We start from the raw sequence: 15263 nt of genomic DNA on the forward strand, positions 1-15263 counted from the left end.
CAGGAGAAAGCACCTTATGAAGAAAAGTTCTTCATATAAATAGTGTCTTTATGAGAGAAACCTTACTGGTTTCACAAGTTGGTTTTCTTTTAGGAGAGACCAAAGTGGCAGAGGCTGTGGGCAAAGCAGAACTGTGCCTTAGTTCAACACTGATTTTTATCTAAAGGGGATTGAATAACTGCTGCTTGCTCAGTAACAGTGGCCAAAACCTGCTATTTTCTGAGAGTTGCACCATTTAATGCAACAGTAAGGAGACAGGAACAGTAATAAAAGTGTATTTACATATAAAACAGTATATAAGTAATAGAACAGTAAAATAAGAGAAAAATCAGCTGTGATGGAATGTTGAGGAAAAGTTCATTTTAAAAAAGCCAAGTTAGTGCTGCAAAACCTGTCAGTCATGAGCTGAACTGCAGCTGGAAGTAAAGGGAAGTGCACAGTGAAAAACCTGGAACACAGTAAGTGGGATTCCAGAGAGACAGAAGCTCTTAACGCTGGCTGCAGTGCTACAGCATCCATGTGCTTATGCTGTTAGGATGCAGCAACGCTCAGGTTCATACCCCATAAATAATGACCCAGACTCCACACCACTGAGGGATAAACCTTTATTTAAAAAACCCAACTTTCACTTGACACAGAATCCTTGGTTGAGGTAAGTGAATGCACCAGCTTAAGAGAACACCTTTCAGGACTGCATTTCACACACAGCACTCTGCTCCTTGCAAGGCTCCAAGGGCTAGAGGTGGAAAACGAAAGGAAGGGGCAAGTTTTCTGCCCAGCTGAACTCTGCTGTGGAAGAACAGAATCTCACCCATTCTCATTCAAGCCTCTTCTGCTTCTTTAGGTACTTTGTACTTTCTCACTCAGCTCTCTTGCCCTGAGACTCTTCACCCCTCGCAGGTTTAAAAGGTGCAGCACTAAGGGGTAGCTGAGCAGTACCTGATCTGCAGTTTGGACAGTTAGGCTTGTGCTATGTTAAACAACAACAAATAACCCCAAGACAAACCCCAAACCAGCTCTTATTGGCAGCTGCCCTTGGTGAACACACAACAACTAAAGACTGAAGTCAGAGAAACTATCCTTGGCTCCCCAGGGGAGCAGCAGGGGCCTCCTCCAGCCCTTCACAGTCACCTCAGGCTGCTTCATAGGTATATTCTGAATGAACTGTCACAGTGTTACCACCTCTGGAAGTACCTGAATTCAAGGCTTAAGCTTTATTTTCTAATATGCACGTAAATATCCTGCAGAATCAAGTCTGATGCTCCTCCAAATGCAGATGAAAAGGTACCTGACCTGCTGGTACCTTACAAGTGTAGATATTCACTATTTTAGCTTCCATATGGTAAAAGTACTAAGTTACAACTAGTACCTGACACCTGAAGTAAGTAACATTACCAGCAGGAAGTGAAATTACCAGCATTAAGAAGTGGAGCAAGATTTAGGTAGGCTGCAAGCTGGAGTGCCAGCCTGACCCTCTCTGAACAGGACTGGTACTGTTTGATCCTGGCTACGGGAAAAGATCTGTATTTTAAAAGTAGTTGAAAATACTCCTCACAGGATAACTCTTCCCCCTGAAAGTACAAGCTCAGCTCATATCCTACTTCCCAATAGTGAAATAGTTAAGCTTGAAGAACTGCTAATACTGCAGGCTTTTTGTTGCTAACACTGGATGATCTTACCTGCAGGTGTCCAGTCTTCCTCACTTTGTGCCTTAAAGGAAATTCCAACCTCACTCTGTCCTGTGTGAGCTCTTTGCATCCGTCAGGATCTACTCACGATTTGTTTCCCTGTAACTGGTATAAATACCAACCCCTATTCTGGAGTTCTTGTACCCCTGGGGAAAAAATGCTGCAGGGTGATTGATCTTTTTGTACTGACAACAGGAGTATGGGGCACACTCATCCAATGCAAATTCAGGCTTTTTATGCTAGTGTAGGAAGCTAATGCGGTGTGGTGACACTGAAAGGCCAGACTGATTGTCTAGATTGTATAAAAATATCACTATTCTAGCCTACTAAAATATATTTGATTTTAACTGAACTTGAGGTAAGATGACCGCCAGTGAGTGTTACTTGCAAACAGGATCTAAATGCAGTAGTGCTGCAATCTTTTGACAAGGAATAGGCTCTCTTTGCTAAACTCATTCTAAATCTTAGTTGCTCCTTAGGGGAAATAGTGGTAACTTTATGTAACTTCTGAATTCAAAGTCAATCATAATTTCTTATTCCATCCTATTACATAGAGGAGAGAATAAATGATCATCATCTGTTCCATTCTGACTGCCACAAGTTAGATCTGTGACAGCAGGGTCTGGCTGAAGCCCATACCCACCACCTATCTCCATTATCTCTCAAGGTGGAGCTCCAGCAGGAACGGCAACTTGCAGGGGCAGCTCAGATCATCAACCTGCACTATTGCACACGAACGTGACTTATTCCCAGGCAACTGTCTGGGATTTCTAGGAATCCTGCACGTCAGAACAGCACTTCCACAGTGTCTGTTGTTGGACAACAGAAAGAAGGTTGGCTCCAAGTCTTAGAGGGGATCTGTGAGGAATCACAGCTGCCAATCTGCACGTCATGCCTCAGTACTGAATTGCTGACTTGCTCTGATGGTAGCTTTAACTAGGGAAGACATTGAGAGCAGATAAGGATAACGTTCCTGCTCTAGGTATTGGTCTAGTCTGAATCAAGCATCCACATCAAGTTGATGTTAGCATCACCATGAACTACTCTAGAAAAATATATTCCAAGTGAACAACAGTTCAAGAAATATCTGGGAATAAGGCACTTAAGTGAGACATTAACAGACTGGCTACATACCTAAACACACATTATGGCTCAGAAGTCCTTGCTCTGGAGGAATGAACAGTACCGTGCGTGGAAGAAAAGGCTGTTGCATGCAGAACCCACTGTCCCTTCATACAATTAAGGCAGCATTGTGCACAAGGAAGCATAGCAGGACATTGCTGCCCTAAATACTGTGCTTGTTTTGAGTGGTATAAATAAAACTTTGGTCCATTACCACCCCTTCACCCCCTAAATGTTTACAGGCTTATTTCCCAGAACAGCAGCAATAAGCAGAGTTAATTCTACACAACACACGTACCCTGAGAATAGAGTACAACGAAATACTGACAAAAATCAAGTCGGGAGGAGAAAAGGGAAAGGGCAGGTGGACTGCTTAAGTTAATCTGCCTACACAAATGCCTGTTTCTAACTTTTTCCAGAGTAACAAATCCAATGTTTCACAATTACTTGTTTAAATGAATCCAGTAGGAAGTACAATATAGCGGAGTTCAAGTAGTATAAGGACAGGGTTTTGTTAACAGCTTGTTGATGTCAAACAACTGGAAACCAGGCTTTAACATTACACATTACAGCAAGAACAAAAATCCCTTTACTCACTGCTAGAACACCAAAACTTTCCATCCTGGGTACGAAAATGAACATCCAAAGTACAAAGAGCCACAGCACTGATCAAGTACCCAGTCGAAGACCACTTCTCTGTTGTTGGAGCTAATGGTTACCCGGAGCTTGAAGTTTCCTCCCTCGTTGCTGGAAGTCCCCAAGTGCACCACTTCCATGTCAAACGTCACTGTTGACCCAGAAGTAACAGCAGGCAGTTGGTTTGTCATCTCTTTCCCATTTACAAACACTGCCCCTGAAACAGTCCAGATAGCAAACATTATTGCTCCCTTTGTGCACACGCTAACATGTAATACTGTGTCTCCCTGGTTTTTGCAGGCAAGAAGGAAAGGAAAATAGCCCTGCCCTGTTCCTTTTTGCCACATCAAACAGGTTTCAGTAACTGCAAGCAGGAAAAGTTGATCCAAGATCTCACCAAAGATTTTAACTGCACAAGCAATACGTACATAGGAGCTGGATGAAGTCGCTCATATGTGATCCAGGGATGTAAGTAACCAGGGGCCACAGGTTTTGGGAAATACAAAGTACCACATTCTTCATGACACAATTCACTCACCGTTTGTGCTAATGCACACGGCTTTATCCCGCTGCAGGGAATCGCAGCCGTTCTGCTGCTCCACACACACTCCCAGGCTGTCTCGTCTGTCTGGCTGTCCCACAGTTTCAATTCTACCAAGCAAAAAGTCAAGTCAAACCCTGAAACTTTAAATCAGAACATACAATGAAACGCAGACAATCAGACCCTGCCACACCAGACCTCTGTGCATGCTCCTGGGCTTTCAGCATTCACCCACCCTCTTGGGGAGATCCCTATTGAAGTCCTACCAATGGAACTGAAGTCCTACCAGCTTTCCCAGCAGCTCCACTGAGCAACACTGTTTGCTGTTACCCTGTACAAAACATCAATCTGCTTCCTGCAAACCTTCATTGCTATTTAATAAAATTCTCCGCTGTCGCAGCTTAGAATCATCTGGAACAACTTCCACTTGTCTTAAACAACCAGTAAGCACAAAACTGCAATCTGCCATCATCTACACCAGATTGCTGGTCAGCATCACGTATTAGGGTAAGTCAGCTGTTGTTCCAGCAAGTATTTAATAGTGTGACTGAAACAGGGGTGTTTCAGCCCCACTGCAAAGGGGTAGGGCGGAAGGTTGATGTGTTCTGGTGGTGGTGGGTTACTGAGTTTGGGAAGTTTTTGTTGTTGGTTGGGCTTAATAAATCAGCTTGGGGCAACTGTGTATTAAAGCCAGTGTTGAGAAGAACATTTACAAGCCTGGCTTCTGCTCAGCTGCACTTCGGATTTGGTCCTGGGAAAGAATTTCTGAATACAAGTTGTGCAAGTGACCTGGGATGCAGCTCCCTTTGGGCCTTAGCAGCGGAGCGGGGCTGCACTTTGTACACTGAAGGGCTCTTCTGTGTTTGAGTCATTTCTCTTGTACTGCTGTCTCTGAAAGGTGCTAAATCATAGCAGAGAGGTGAGTGACTCAGGAACTCAGATGGTCCTTTCTAGAAGGTAAAACTGGTTATTTCATTACAGCTTGAGAGAGAACAGCACCGATCGTGGTTACGGAAGGATAACTTCAGCAGAAGCTTTTCAGAGCTGGAAATTAAACTGGGCAGCAGGCTGGGACACAATGGGTTAACTCTTTCAAGGCAAACAGGGAAGATAAAATTGGAACCATGTTTTACTTTTGCACTTCATTAGGTTTTTCAGTCCCCTGGGATAGCAAAAGCCTTGTACTAAAAAGCAGTGGGGAAAAAGGAAAATCCAAGAAGCTTTCCCTTTGGAAGTGATCCACAGCATTTGCCCAAAACAACTTTAAAGGCGATTTCAAATCCATTTTGGTACTTTACTCTAGATTTTAAACTCTGCCTGAGTTATTGGGGAGGCTTCATAAGCAGCTACTGAGCAGTCAACTTTGTGCCTAACATGAACATTAATTCATTCCATCCCTAAAGGAGCCTTTCTTGAGTTTTGGGGTGGAAATAAGTGTTTGTACAGTCACAAGAATGACCAAAAAAAGCATAATTATAAACCCATTAAACAGTAGGAATTCCATCACGTCAATCTGTATCCACAAAATGTGAGGTAGAACAATGCTCAGGAGAACATTACACTGTTCAAATCCCTCCTCACCACTTCCCATGCTGCAGAGAAAAACCTTGCCTCTGCCATTGCAGCACACAGACACCGAACCAGTTCAACGACCACAGTTTCCATTTGTCTCAGGGCACAGAGAAGTAAATCTGCGGGTGATCACACACACACTTTCTTTGCATTAGCTCTCAGTAGAGCTGGGGTGGGTTACTGATAAAGTCAGTGTGATCTTCACAAGGGCTGCTGCTGGATGATCCCAATCACCAGCCTGGCCAGAATAAGCGTGACTCCCCGCTACAAGCAAGAGCTTCAGAGAGAGCTGCAGAGCAGGTCACTGTGGAGAATCATTCCCTTTCCTAAGGGCAGCTCCCTGAAGGCTGCAAAGAAACAGGATGAGCCTTGGCTTAAAGTAATGATGTTTTCCTACAACTTGTCCAAATGCCTCACCCTCAGAGGACAACTGAAGCAGTCTATCTTTAAGAAGCAGATACAAAGCATTGTGTTTACCACAGCTTCACTTTTCACTGATGAGCTGCCCACGTCCTGAACACACAAGAAGACAAAGCTGCTTTACAAACATCTGTAACATGAACCTTGCTTGCTTGGTTTGCTCTGAAAAGCCACTTACCCCCCTGTGAATACACTTTTGTTCAACAGATGGAGAAAGCCAAACACCAAGCACTACACCTCCCTGCAGTGCAAAACCTCACACTTGCAAACAAGAAGCTACTCTTGGACCTTGGACGAGGAACACAACCAATACTTGAGGTCATCTTCAATCTTAAGATTGTGTCATTATAGTTCTCGTGGACACGTGCTTGTCAGTGCCCTGCCATCCTGAAACAATCCCCTCTTGGAGAGGAGTCCACGTTACCAAAATGTACGGCAAAAGATTTACATGTGCTACCAATAAAAAAAGATAAAAGGCATTGGTCTGAAACAGAACCAAGGGAAACCTCAAAGCTCTGCCTTTAATTTCACAGGATTTCTGAGCCAAGAGATGTCAAATCCAGCAACAGATTTCAAATAAAAACTTTAGATCCTTTTATCCCATCTCAGACAGGCAACCGAATACACCCTCATACTACAACCATCCTAAGATAATTCATTACCAGGAAGGGAAAAATAAACCACGATGGAATAAGTTACAAAAATACCACTAACAGCCCCCTTAAATTGCCTTTGAGGGTTGCCTACTGTACAGCAAGTAGTTTTATTTAACCAGAGAAAGATGGGATAGAGCTTCAGAGGCTCTGAGGTCTGTAATTACAACTAACATATGTACAAGGACATTCCTCATACCCCGTTAAACAGGCAGCAAAGCTGCTGAGGTTTTTAAATCACGTTCTGTGTCAAATTGAACTTCACCAGATCCCTTCTCCACTCAGGATACTCTAACACCAGTTTCAAGCAGTAGTTTGCCCAGCACTATTTACCTCCGATGTTAAGGACATCAGTGCCAGACTATCATCCTTATCTGTCCCAACTGCACATAAAATGTTAAGTTCAAAGTCTTCAGAGCTTGTGGACAGTCTGGGAAGGAAAGTACTCACTGACACAAGGTTTAGAAGAACCAGTGGCAAACCTCCACTGACATCTGACCAGCCAGTAACAGCTGCTTCAAAACTCAAGGAAGTTCAACATTGCACAGATTTGCTCAGCATGGGCTATATTTTAGCATCCCTCTGGAGTTCACTTGTTGCTGTTTTAGATGGGTGAAGGTCCTACAAAAACATCAGGTGTTTTCCTAAAGAGACAGGAGGTATCAGAAAGAGAGGGAAGTTCAGACTTCACACAGACACACTACCTTGACTGGGGCTGAGCTGATACAAACTCACACACATCATGACTCGGGTTTACATACACTTCAGATGTAACAGCTCACAGGAGACGCACCAGACAACAGCTCCCCAGAAAGTACTTGCCTGAATGTTAATGTTTGCCCACAGAAATAAGTAGGAGCTTTGGAGTAGAGCACACCACATGACTGGGCATCATTTCGAAGTGCGATGTTTCTCCGACTGCTCAGGCTGTATCCCTCCAAACCAGTTGTCCATTCTTCAAAGGAGAAAACAAGGAAATAAAGGCATGAGAAGCATGAACCTCAACTCAACTCCCTACTGTCTGTGCAGAATCAAGTCAGTCACCATGCCCACTCAATTACTTCATACAAAGCTTAAGCTATGGTAAGCACAGGGGCTGATTTTGCTGCCTCTGAAGGAGAGATTTCTTTTTCAAATGATTTGCAATTACAAGAAGTATTTCCCAGCTCACAGAGTTCAGCAGAAGTTCACTCTTTGCTGCACTCCCTGAAGCCATATTGTAGGCAGAGGAAAACCTTCATTACTCACTGCCCAAATTTGCATGAAGACAAAATGCAGGTTTTTATCTCTCCGAGACAAAAGCTTGTTGTGAACTGCAGTCATCAAAACAGCTTAGGTAGGGGCGAAAGGTAGGGAGAAAGAAAAGAAAACGCTTTGCTTCTGGCTCACTGATGCTTTCCAAGGCTAAGCAATGAGCTACCTGCTGGAAAGGCTCACTAACTATATCCCTTACACTAGGAAGCAAAGGCTAAATGGTAGGATAAAAGGACAGTTCATCATACCTTACACACACACACCACCATACAAAAAGCAGCTCCTTAAATCACGCAGCTACAGAGCTTTAGGAGTGCTGCACTGATGACACAGGCTTAAGATGAAGATGGACAGCAAGGAAATAGTACCATGGGGCACCAGCGTGGTAGAGCCGATTTGAGGAACGCTCCATGGGCTCCACTCCTGCCGCCCATCTCTTCGGGCACAGACTCTGAACTGATAATCAACATTGGGGTCGATGTGCAGCACCACGAACTCTGTCTCCAAGCCAACATACACATCTTCGAAGTGACTGGCAGTACCCTTCCGATACTGCAGTCGGTAATCTTGCGGTATGAAGTCCTCATCCACCTACAGAAACATTTATTGCATTAATAAAGGACCCCCTCTTTTCTTTCCTTTTGCCCCTGAAGTGGCACATATTAGGCTAGTGCTGCAGGATGCCATCAAAGGCGACTCAGGTTCATAAGGTATTAAAGAGCAGAAAGCATGTCTTACAGAAAATAGGATCAGTCTGAACCAACTAATACAAAGAGAACTGTAAGAATTACTCAATTACAGTTTAAAAGTATGTAGAGAAGTAGCATTTAACAGAAGGCTTTTCAATCTAGCAGCGATACAACAAGATCCTTCAGCCAAAAGCTGAAGACAAATTTGCACAAGAAATTCAGTGCCAGTTTTTGACAGCAAGGGAAACCCACTATTATCCTTCATGAACTGTTCCAAGAAATCATTTCCAATTCTTTGATATCTTTTAGTCCAAAGAAATTATCATCCCCATACCCTACCCCCAAAAAACCAACCCTCCACAGCTCTACTCTCCGATGGACATGACCAACTTCAGGGAACTCCTCTATAGCACAGAAAATCAGACCACATGTGACAATAGTGCCTATGGCTTTACAGTCTCAGTCCACATCCTTCACAAGGTAAGGGTGGCTGACCAACCGCTGGCTGTTGCTAGAACAAGTTTGTACAATGCTGCCAAGGAGCATATTGCTGTCCAACAACAACTAAACCACATCAGAGCACAGCAGTGATCTACCCAAAAACAATTTTTGGGTGTTGAAAAGAAAAGCTACTTGACTGGCTAATGTCTGTATTCAAGTATTTTCTCTATCTACTGCACCATCCTAAAAACACAAACGTGTGTAGGGGTAAAAATATAACAGAACAGGCCCAGCCTCATCCTGGGTCTGCTAAAGAGTCTTCAAAGGGAACAAAAGCATCACGCCAGCAAAAGAAGTTCAGTCTCACCGAGAGTGTTTGGCTGCTATTGCCACACAGATAAAGCACTCTCTTCCGCAGCACAAATGGCTACTTGTGAATCACCTGTCAGACACACACACCCCAGGATTTCTTGGCCTTGTTTGTACATCATCATCACACCCTGGTGTTTGTTTAGTGGGAAGGGTATATGAAGGAGTTGTTTCCTGCTTGTTCAGCACCTGGCACTTGCTTAAGCATGGGGTAGCAGTGCCTTCAGCTGTCCTTCCCGACTTCCCACACTCAAGGAAGCAGACTGCAAGGGAGAGGTGCACTGGTGTGTCAGCCCTTTCTGCCCACAGATAGGAGCAGGTAGAGCCCAGCAAGAGTCTCACACACAAGTGTTCCTGCCAAGCAGGCACAAACCCCAGTGCCAACCACAACATCACTAGATTATCTCGCCTTTAAATGAGGCCACCACCATAAAAATCTCTTCTAAAGTTTCTAACTACACACTGGAGTTGATTATTCCTTCAAAGGCAGCAGAGAATCCAGACTCAAAGTGGCTTTTTCAGCATCTTTCAACAAAACTGACCTCCAAATGGTTTTCACTGAGGATATTTTACCCACCTTACACCATCGGACTAAAATACCTCCAGGCTTCTCAACGAATTCCTCCAGCTGTACAGGCGGGCGAGATGCCACAGTTCCATGTCTGAATATTTGATTTTTCAATATAGTAAGAAGGCAGTCATCCAATTGGGCAGATAAACAAGGCACATCAACCAAGGAGGGCACTTCTGGTAAGCTGAGAAAGGAAAGTTTGTTGTAATGGAAGGGGCCTGCCTCTATAAATTCATATTTCATCCATACACTTGAGTTTGTGCAGATTTGCAAGGAGAGAACAGCTGCAGAAATTGGCATGTGCATTTCAAACTGAAAGCACTCAGAAAACATTGTGTTTCAGCCCTAACCAGACTGTTTCTCAGTAAATACTCTGAAATACAGGCTGTTCCACAAGGAGCGGTTTCATCGTTCACAAGTAAACAGCCTATATTTCTACAGAACATATGGAGGTTGAATACTACTCCATTCTGTGATTGCCAGGCCCATCAAAGTCTATGAAACAAACAGGACAGTAACACCTCAAATGAGTCTTTCAAGGCAACAGAGCAGAAGGCTTTTGTTTCAAAGGAGGAAAGATCCCCTATGCAAGAAGGGCAGGTGTGCCACTGCCTCGGACCACCTCGGTGTGCCAGTATCTTACCTATCTAGCTGAATATGTAAAGCTTTTTTTGTAAAGATGCAAAGTTTCTCATTCTGCTGTCCCACATCTCCATGGACTGCACTCTCTCCTGGAATACAAATATTTCTGATGAGACAACGTCCAAGACAGGCATTTTTTGCTTCAAAGAGTAACCCGTTCTGACACGAACAACCAATTACACATGAAGCATTCTCAGCACTTCTGCTAGACTCTAAGCTAGCAAACACAATTATAGTTAACAATATAAAGCCTATCCAGCAACTTTTGAAGCTCTCGAAGCTTCCTGTAGACACACCCATAACAGATGTAACAATTTGCCTCAGGTCTCACACGGTAGCAGAACTGGGCTCAGATGCCAGAAATGAGGATTGTTAATCCCCTCCTCCACCTGCTTTAAGGGAAGAAAAAAGCAAAGCACCTTCACCCAACACAAAATACAACAGCAGGAGCTTAAAAGCAAAAAATCATTTCAAGCATTGTTCTGTTTGCTACAATTTAAATGTGTCTATTGTCAGAATGAAGGACATCATCCATGCATTAAAGTGTAGAGATAAATATAAATCTTTTCATAAGCTTTCCATATAAAGTAGCGTCCCACACTTCAGCTGACAGAGATTTAAGGTCCCTTCTCCTATCTGATGACTTTAGGGTAATTTACAACATAAGCAAGCTCAGTCCTTTTCCAAATGGAGGATTACAAATGTTACAGATCTCTAAAGAAAAGCACACATCATAATTGGCAGCAGGAGGCTTAATAACCACGGAGGCTTAACTCCTCTCTGACTCAGATGCAACGCCTGCTCAGTTTGATGACTTAGCAACACTAATGCTATAGAGAGAACAGTGACCCACGAGATGCAAGTGCACAGCTAGTCAGGCTCTCATGAGATCCGACAGAAACTCATACAAAACACAGACAAACACCCTGTGATTCAGTAACTTGACATTTAAAACAAGAACAAGGTGACTCTCAGCCGTCCCAGAGGTTGTGGTGCTAGGAAAACCACCAGATTAGCTCTTAAATACTGCCACTACTGCAGTGGACAGGAGCACAGAGCTCCCACAACCTGCTCTTCCAGCACAGAGCCCATGTCTGAGTGGAAGCTGGTACATTTCCTCCTCGTGGGAGACAGCTCAGTGCCCTTTAGTTCACAAAACTGAGATCATGTTGAAAGAAAGTTAAAGTCGAGACATGAGAACAATGCAAGGAAACTGCCAACATACTCATGGCTCAGACATGCTCCCAGTAGGTTCTCCAGTGTGGGGAAAACAGGCAAGAGTGACATTCTTTTCTGGCTGGGTATTTAGCATCAGTGAGGCACAAACTGGCCTTTACAGTAATATTCCACGTGCCCATTACTGTCTGCCTCATCCTCAGACTTTTTGGAGATTTTTTTTTTCCCCATACAATGGCCATTTCATTCTTCATGTTTCCCATCAACAGTGAATGTAATCACACTTAGCAGGGAACATAACTGCTTTACTTCAGCTTAGGTCCTGCCTTAGTCTCAGGTCCTGCCTTACCTTCCCGGAGCAGATCATCGGCCGTACTGATCCCATGCTCTATTAGTTTCTGGCATTCATCCAAGGGTTTGATGCTCTCTTGTTCTATAGCATCCACTTCCTGCAGCAGTGACATCAGGCGCTCATCCAACAGCTTCTTCAGGGTCCCTTTCAAGTCATTAAAATGTTGCTCAAGTACATCTCTGGTCAATGTTGCACTTTCTCTGATCTAAATTCAGGTTAACAGGAAAGAAGGATTCAGGATAGAGGCAAAGGCCATGCACATCTTTCATTTTTCTGAACAACCTCATCTGCATCTGCTGGAGAAAAGCTGTGTGTGAAGTCAGCTTTGAAAAAGGACCACTGGCAGTTAAACCGGTGTAGTCATTTTTAGTACACATACAGCAGGGAAGGAGGCAAAGAAACCAGCCTGGACAAGGGGAAGAGCATAAGGGGAAGCCAAACACAAACTGTGTACCTCAATCAAGGAATTCTTGTCAGAAAAGTCCCAAGTAGGTCTTCACCCTCCCACCCTCCAAAACTGCTGCAATCCTGTTCAAACCCCACTCTGCCATCATACGCAGGTAATCCTCGTTGGAAAGAAGAAGATACCAGGCTTTTAGAAGACCTAGAGGCACTTTTCCAGGTCCTGTCACTTTACTGGACAGGACCTTGCAATCTGCTTTCTTTACATTTTCTTTTCCAAATAGCCACCTTTGATTTGTCTGTGCTCCAGGGTCACAAGGCAGGGTGCACAGCAAGGCTGCTTTGATTCGGGAAGAGCCAGACCACAGAAGTTTCTACAAGTGCCTATTAAAATGGTTGCAAACTTGCTGAATCTGACTTTTAGGGAAGAAAATGCATCTGAACACCCCTGAGCTAAAGATGCAACAGCCAGAAGTAAACATCTCCCAGCGAACAACTCTTCTAAGTCACAGACACAAGGAAATGCTGCAACATGCGCATGGCCTTACACGTAATTTCTAGATCTTCAGAAGTACAGACAGCCGACACAGGAAGCTCTCTGGTTAGGTAAAACAAATTTCCTCTTCAAGTAATAGTCATGAAGCTCCGCAGCTGCCACACAGCTCGGTTTCCCTTCTCTTGTTATTTCAGTGCTTAGGAAAAAAAGGAAGTATTTCGCTTCATGAAGGGGTGCGGTGGAAGAAGACAGAACAGGCACTTCTCTGAGCCCATTACCTCCACTGCATGCACATACAAACTCAATAAGCCAGCCGCAGGCTTACAGACAGCACTGGCTACGCAGAAGAGGAAACGCAAGTCCCTGAGCACACAGAGCAGTGTGAAGTTTGCCGCCTTTCCTATTACATCAGCCTACCAGCCCCCAAATAATAAAGCATCCGCTATCGGAACCCCAGTCAAGGACATCCAACACTTCTGCACACCAGGAATTCTTGGATGTGTTGCCTGGCTGATTCTTCACAGACAAAACAGCACGTGGTCATGAGGATGGGAAGAGGGAAAACAGAAACATGCACACGAGCAAAGCAATTCCACCAAGGAAAGCAAGGTAAGCTAAATAAGCACTCCCAGCCACCGCAGGGAGGCAAACTGGCTCCCTCCCTCCCAGTGCATTTTGCTTATCAGGAAACACTCGGAGACGACAAGGTTTGGATTAAAGACAGTCATGACCAATTCATTTTCTTAAGTAGCTTGTGGTTTGCAAGATGACTAATTTGACGTGTAGCGATCGCACACATTCACTCGGCAGCAGGACACTACCCTGGCAGATTTATAGCAGATCTCTATGCTAATGGAATCTGCTTCAGAAAATCACCAGCTCACCACAAATACAACTTCTGAGTTTAGTTTGGGGGGTTTTATTTACCCCTTGCAGAATTGAAACCGGAGATAGTCAGGCAGTGGCTCTAGTCCACAGAAACTAAAACCCTTAGAGGATGTCTCAGCAGAGAAGCCAGCCCTCCACTGGTTCCCTACAATCTCCCTACCTACATTAGCCTATCTCACCACACATCTCCAGCATGGGGGGGGTGGGGGGTGGGTTACCAGGCCCAATGAAAACCCTCCTGTGGCTCCACTGCACAGCTGCAGAAAAACCAGCTAACCTGGAATGCTGGCAACACTCAGACACGACCCACAGAGTACGTGAGCCACGGGGCTTGGTGCATGGGCAAGGCAGAGTTCAGGATAGTGACCGATTAGAGCAACTTGCCTAGACGGGTGACCTTTAGATGTGAAGAAGACAGGCATGGTGCTCCCTTTACAATATAGGCGAGGATCCCAACTGCCTTAGAAAACATAGCTCATTTAAGCACCTTTATTCTTGCCTAGGACGCCTCCCTATGATCCCAGAAAGCCAGGCTCTGCTCAGCAACACACACACCGCTTCTTTCCGACACTTTCTGTATCTGCCCATCCCCGCGTCCTCCCTCCGCTACACCAGCACCCACTGAGGCGACAAGCGGGGGCCGAGACAGCACCACCCGCCCCAGCCCCCGCCCTCCTCCTTCCCTACACGCCCGAGCCGAGCTCGGGCACCCTGCAGACATGGATAAATACGCCGGGAGAGAAGCGGCCCCGCCGCTGCCCGGGGCAGGCGCACTGACCGCTGCCGCCCCTCGGGCCCGACACCCCGCGGGGCAGGCGGTGAGCACTGCCGGAGAGCCCCGGGGCCACCGCTCGCCCGGGCAGCCCCGTCCCGTCCCGCCTCTCCACCTGCTTCCGCGCCTGGTGCAGCCCCCGCAGCCGCTGCTCCAGCTCCCGCCGGTAGCTCCGCGCCGCCTCGATGCTCTCCCGAGCCTCTTGCAAGAGGAACCGCACCTCGGCCTCCGCGTCGGCCTCCATGGGCAGCCACGGCGGCGAGGCACCCCGCGGGGCGGGGCGGGACGGGACGGCGGGCGGGCCTCGCCGCCGGAAGGGCCACACATCCGGGCGCCGTGCCCCGCGGGGCGGAGCTGCAAAGGCAGCGGGGAGCCGCCGGGGCGGGCGGCGGCAGCAGCAGCACCGGCGCGCAGGGGGCCGAGGGTGCCATAGGCGTGCAGCGAGGCGCGCGCTACCACAAAGCGCCAGGCGGCCTCAGCGCGGCGCGACAAACACAGCGCCTCCTCGCGCCCCGTGCCCAGCCCGCCTTACGTCACTAACCCCGCCCCCCTCCGCGCCGCGGCGCGAAAACCGGACTG

At 46.0% G+C, this 15263-nt stretch overlaps 1 protein-coding gene across 3 annotated transcripts; it reads right to left on the minus strand.

Annotated features, from left to right (window-relative positions):
* Window positions 1-591: 591 nt before the first annotated feature.
* CRLF3 (cytokine receptor like factor 3) lies at window positions 592-14951 on the minus strand. Of its 3 annotated transcripts, XM_080629525.1 has the most exons (9): window positions 14800-14951; window positions 12124-12331; window positions 10600-10687; window positions 9963-10140; window positions 8255-8477; window positions 7455-7587; window positions 3985-4097; window positions 3408-3663; window positions 592-2624 (listed from the first exon to the last, which is right to left on the minus strand). In XM_080629525.1, the coding sequence occupies exons 1-8, from the start codon at window positions 14926-14928 to the stop codon at window positions 3410-3412; spliced, it is 1326 nt and encodes a 441-aa protein (XP_080485651.1). In that variant the 5' UTR covers window positions 14929-14951; the 3' UTR covers window positions 592-2624; window positions 3408-3409. The 3 variants fall into 3 exon arrangements, with proteins under 3 accessions (XP_080485651.1, XP_080485650.1, XP_080485652.1); XM_080629524.1 differs by having other exon boundaries at window positions 592-3663; XM_080629526.1 differs by lacking the exon at window positions 14800-14951 and adding an exon at window positions 13077-13189 and having other exon boundaries at window positions 592-3663.
* Window positions 14952-15263: the final 312 nt, after the last annotated feature.

Source organism: Psittacula echo (assembly GCF_963264785.1).
Source record: "Psittacula echo genome assembly, chromosome: 14".
Lineage (NCBI taxonomy): Eukaryota > Metazoa > Chordata > Aves > Psittaciformes > Psittacidae > Psittacula > Psittacula echo.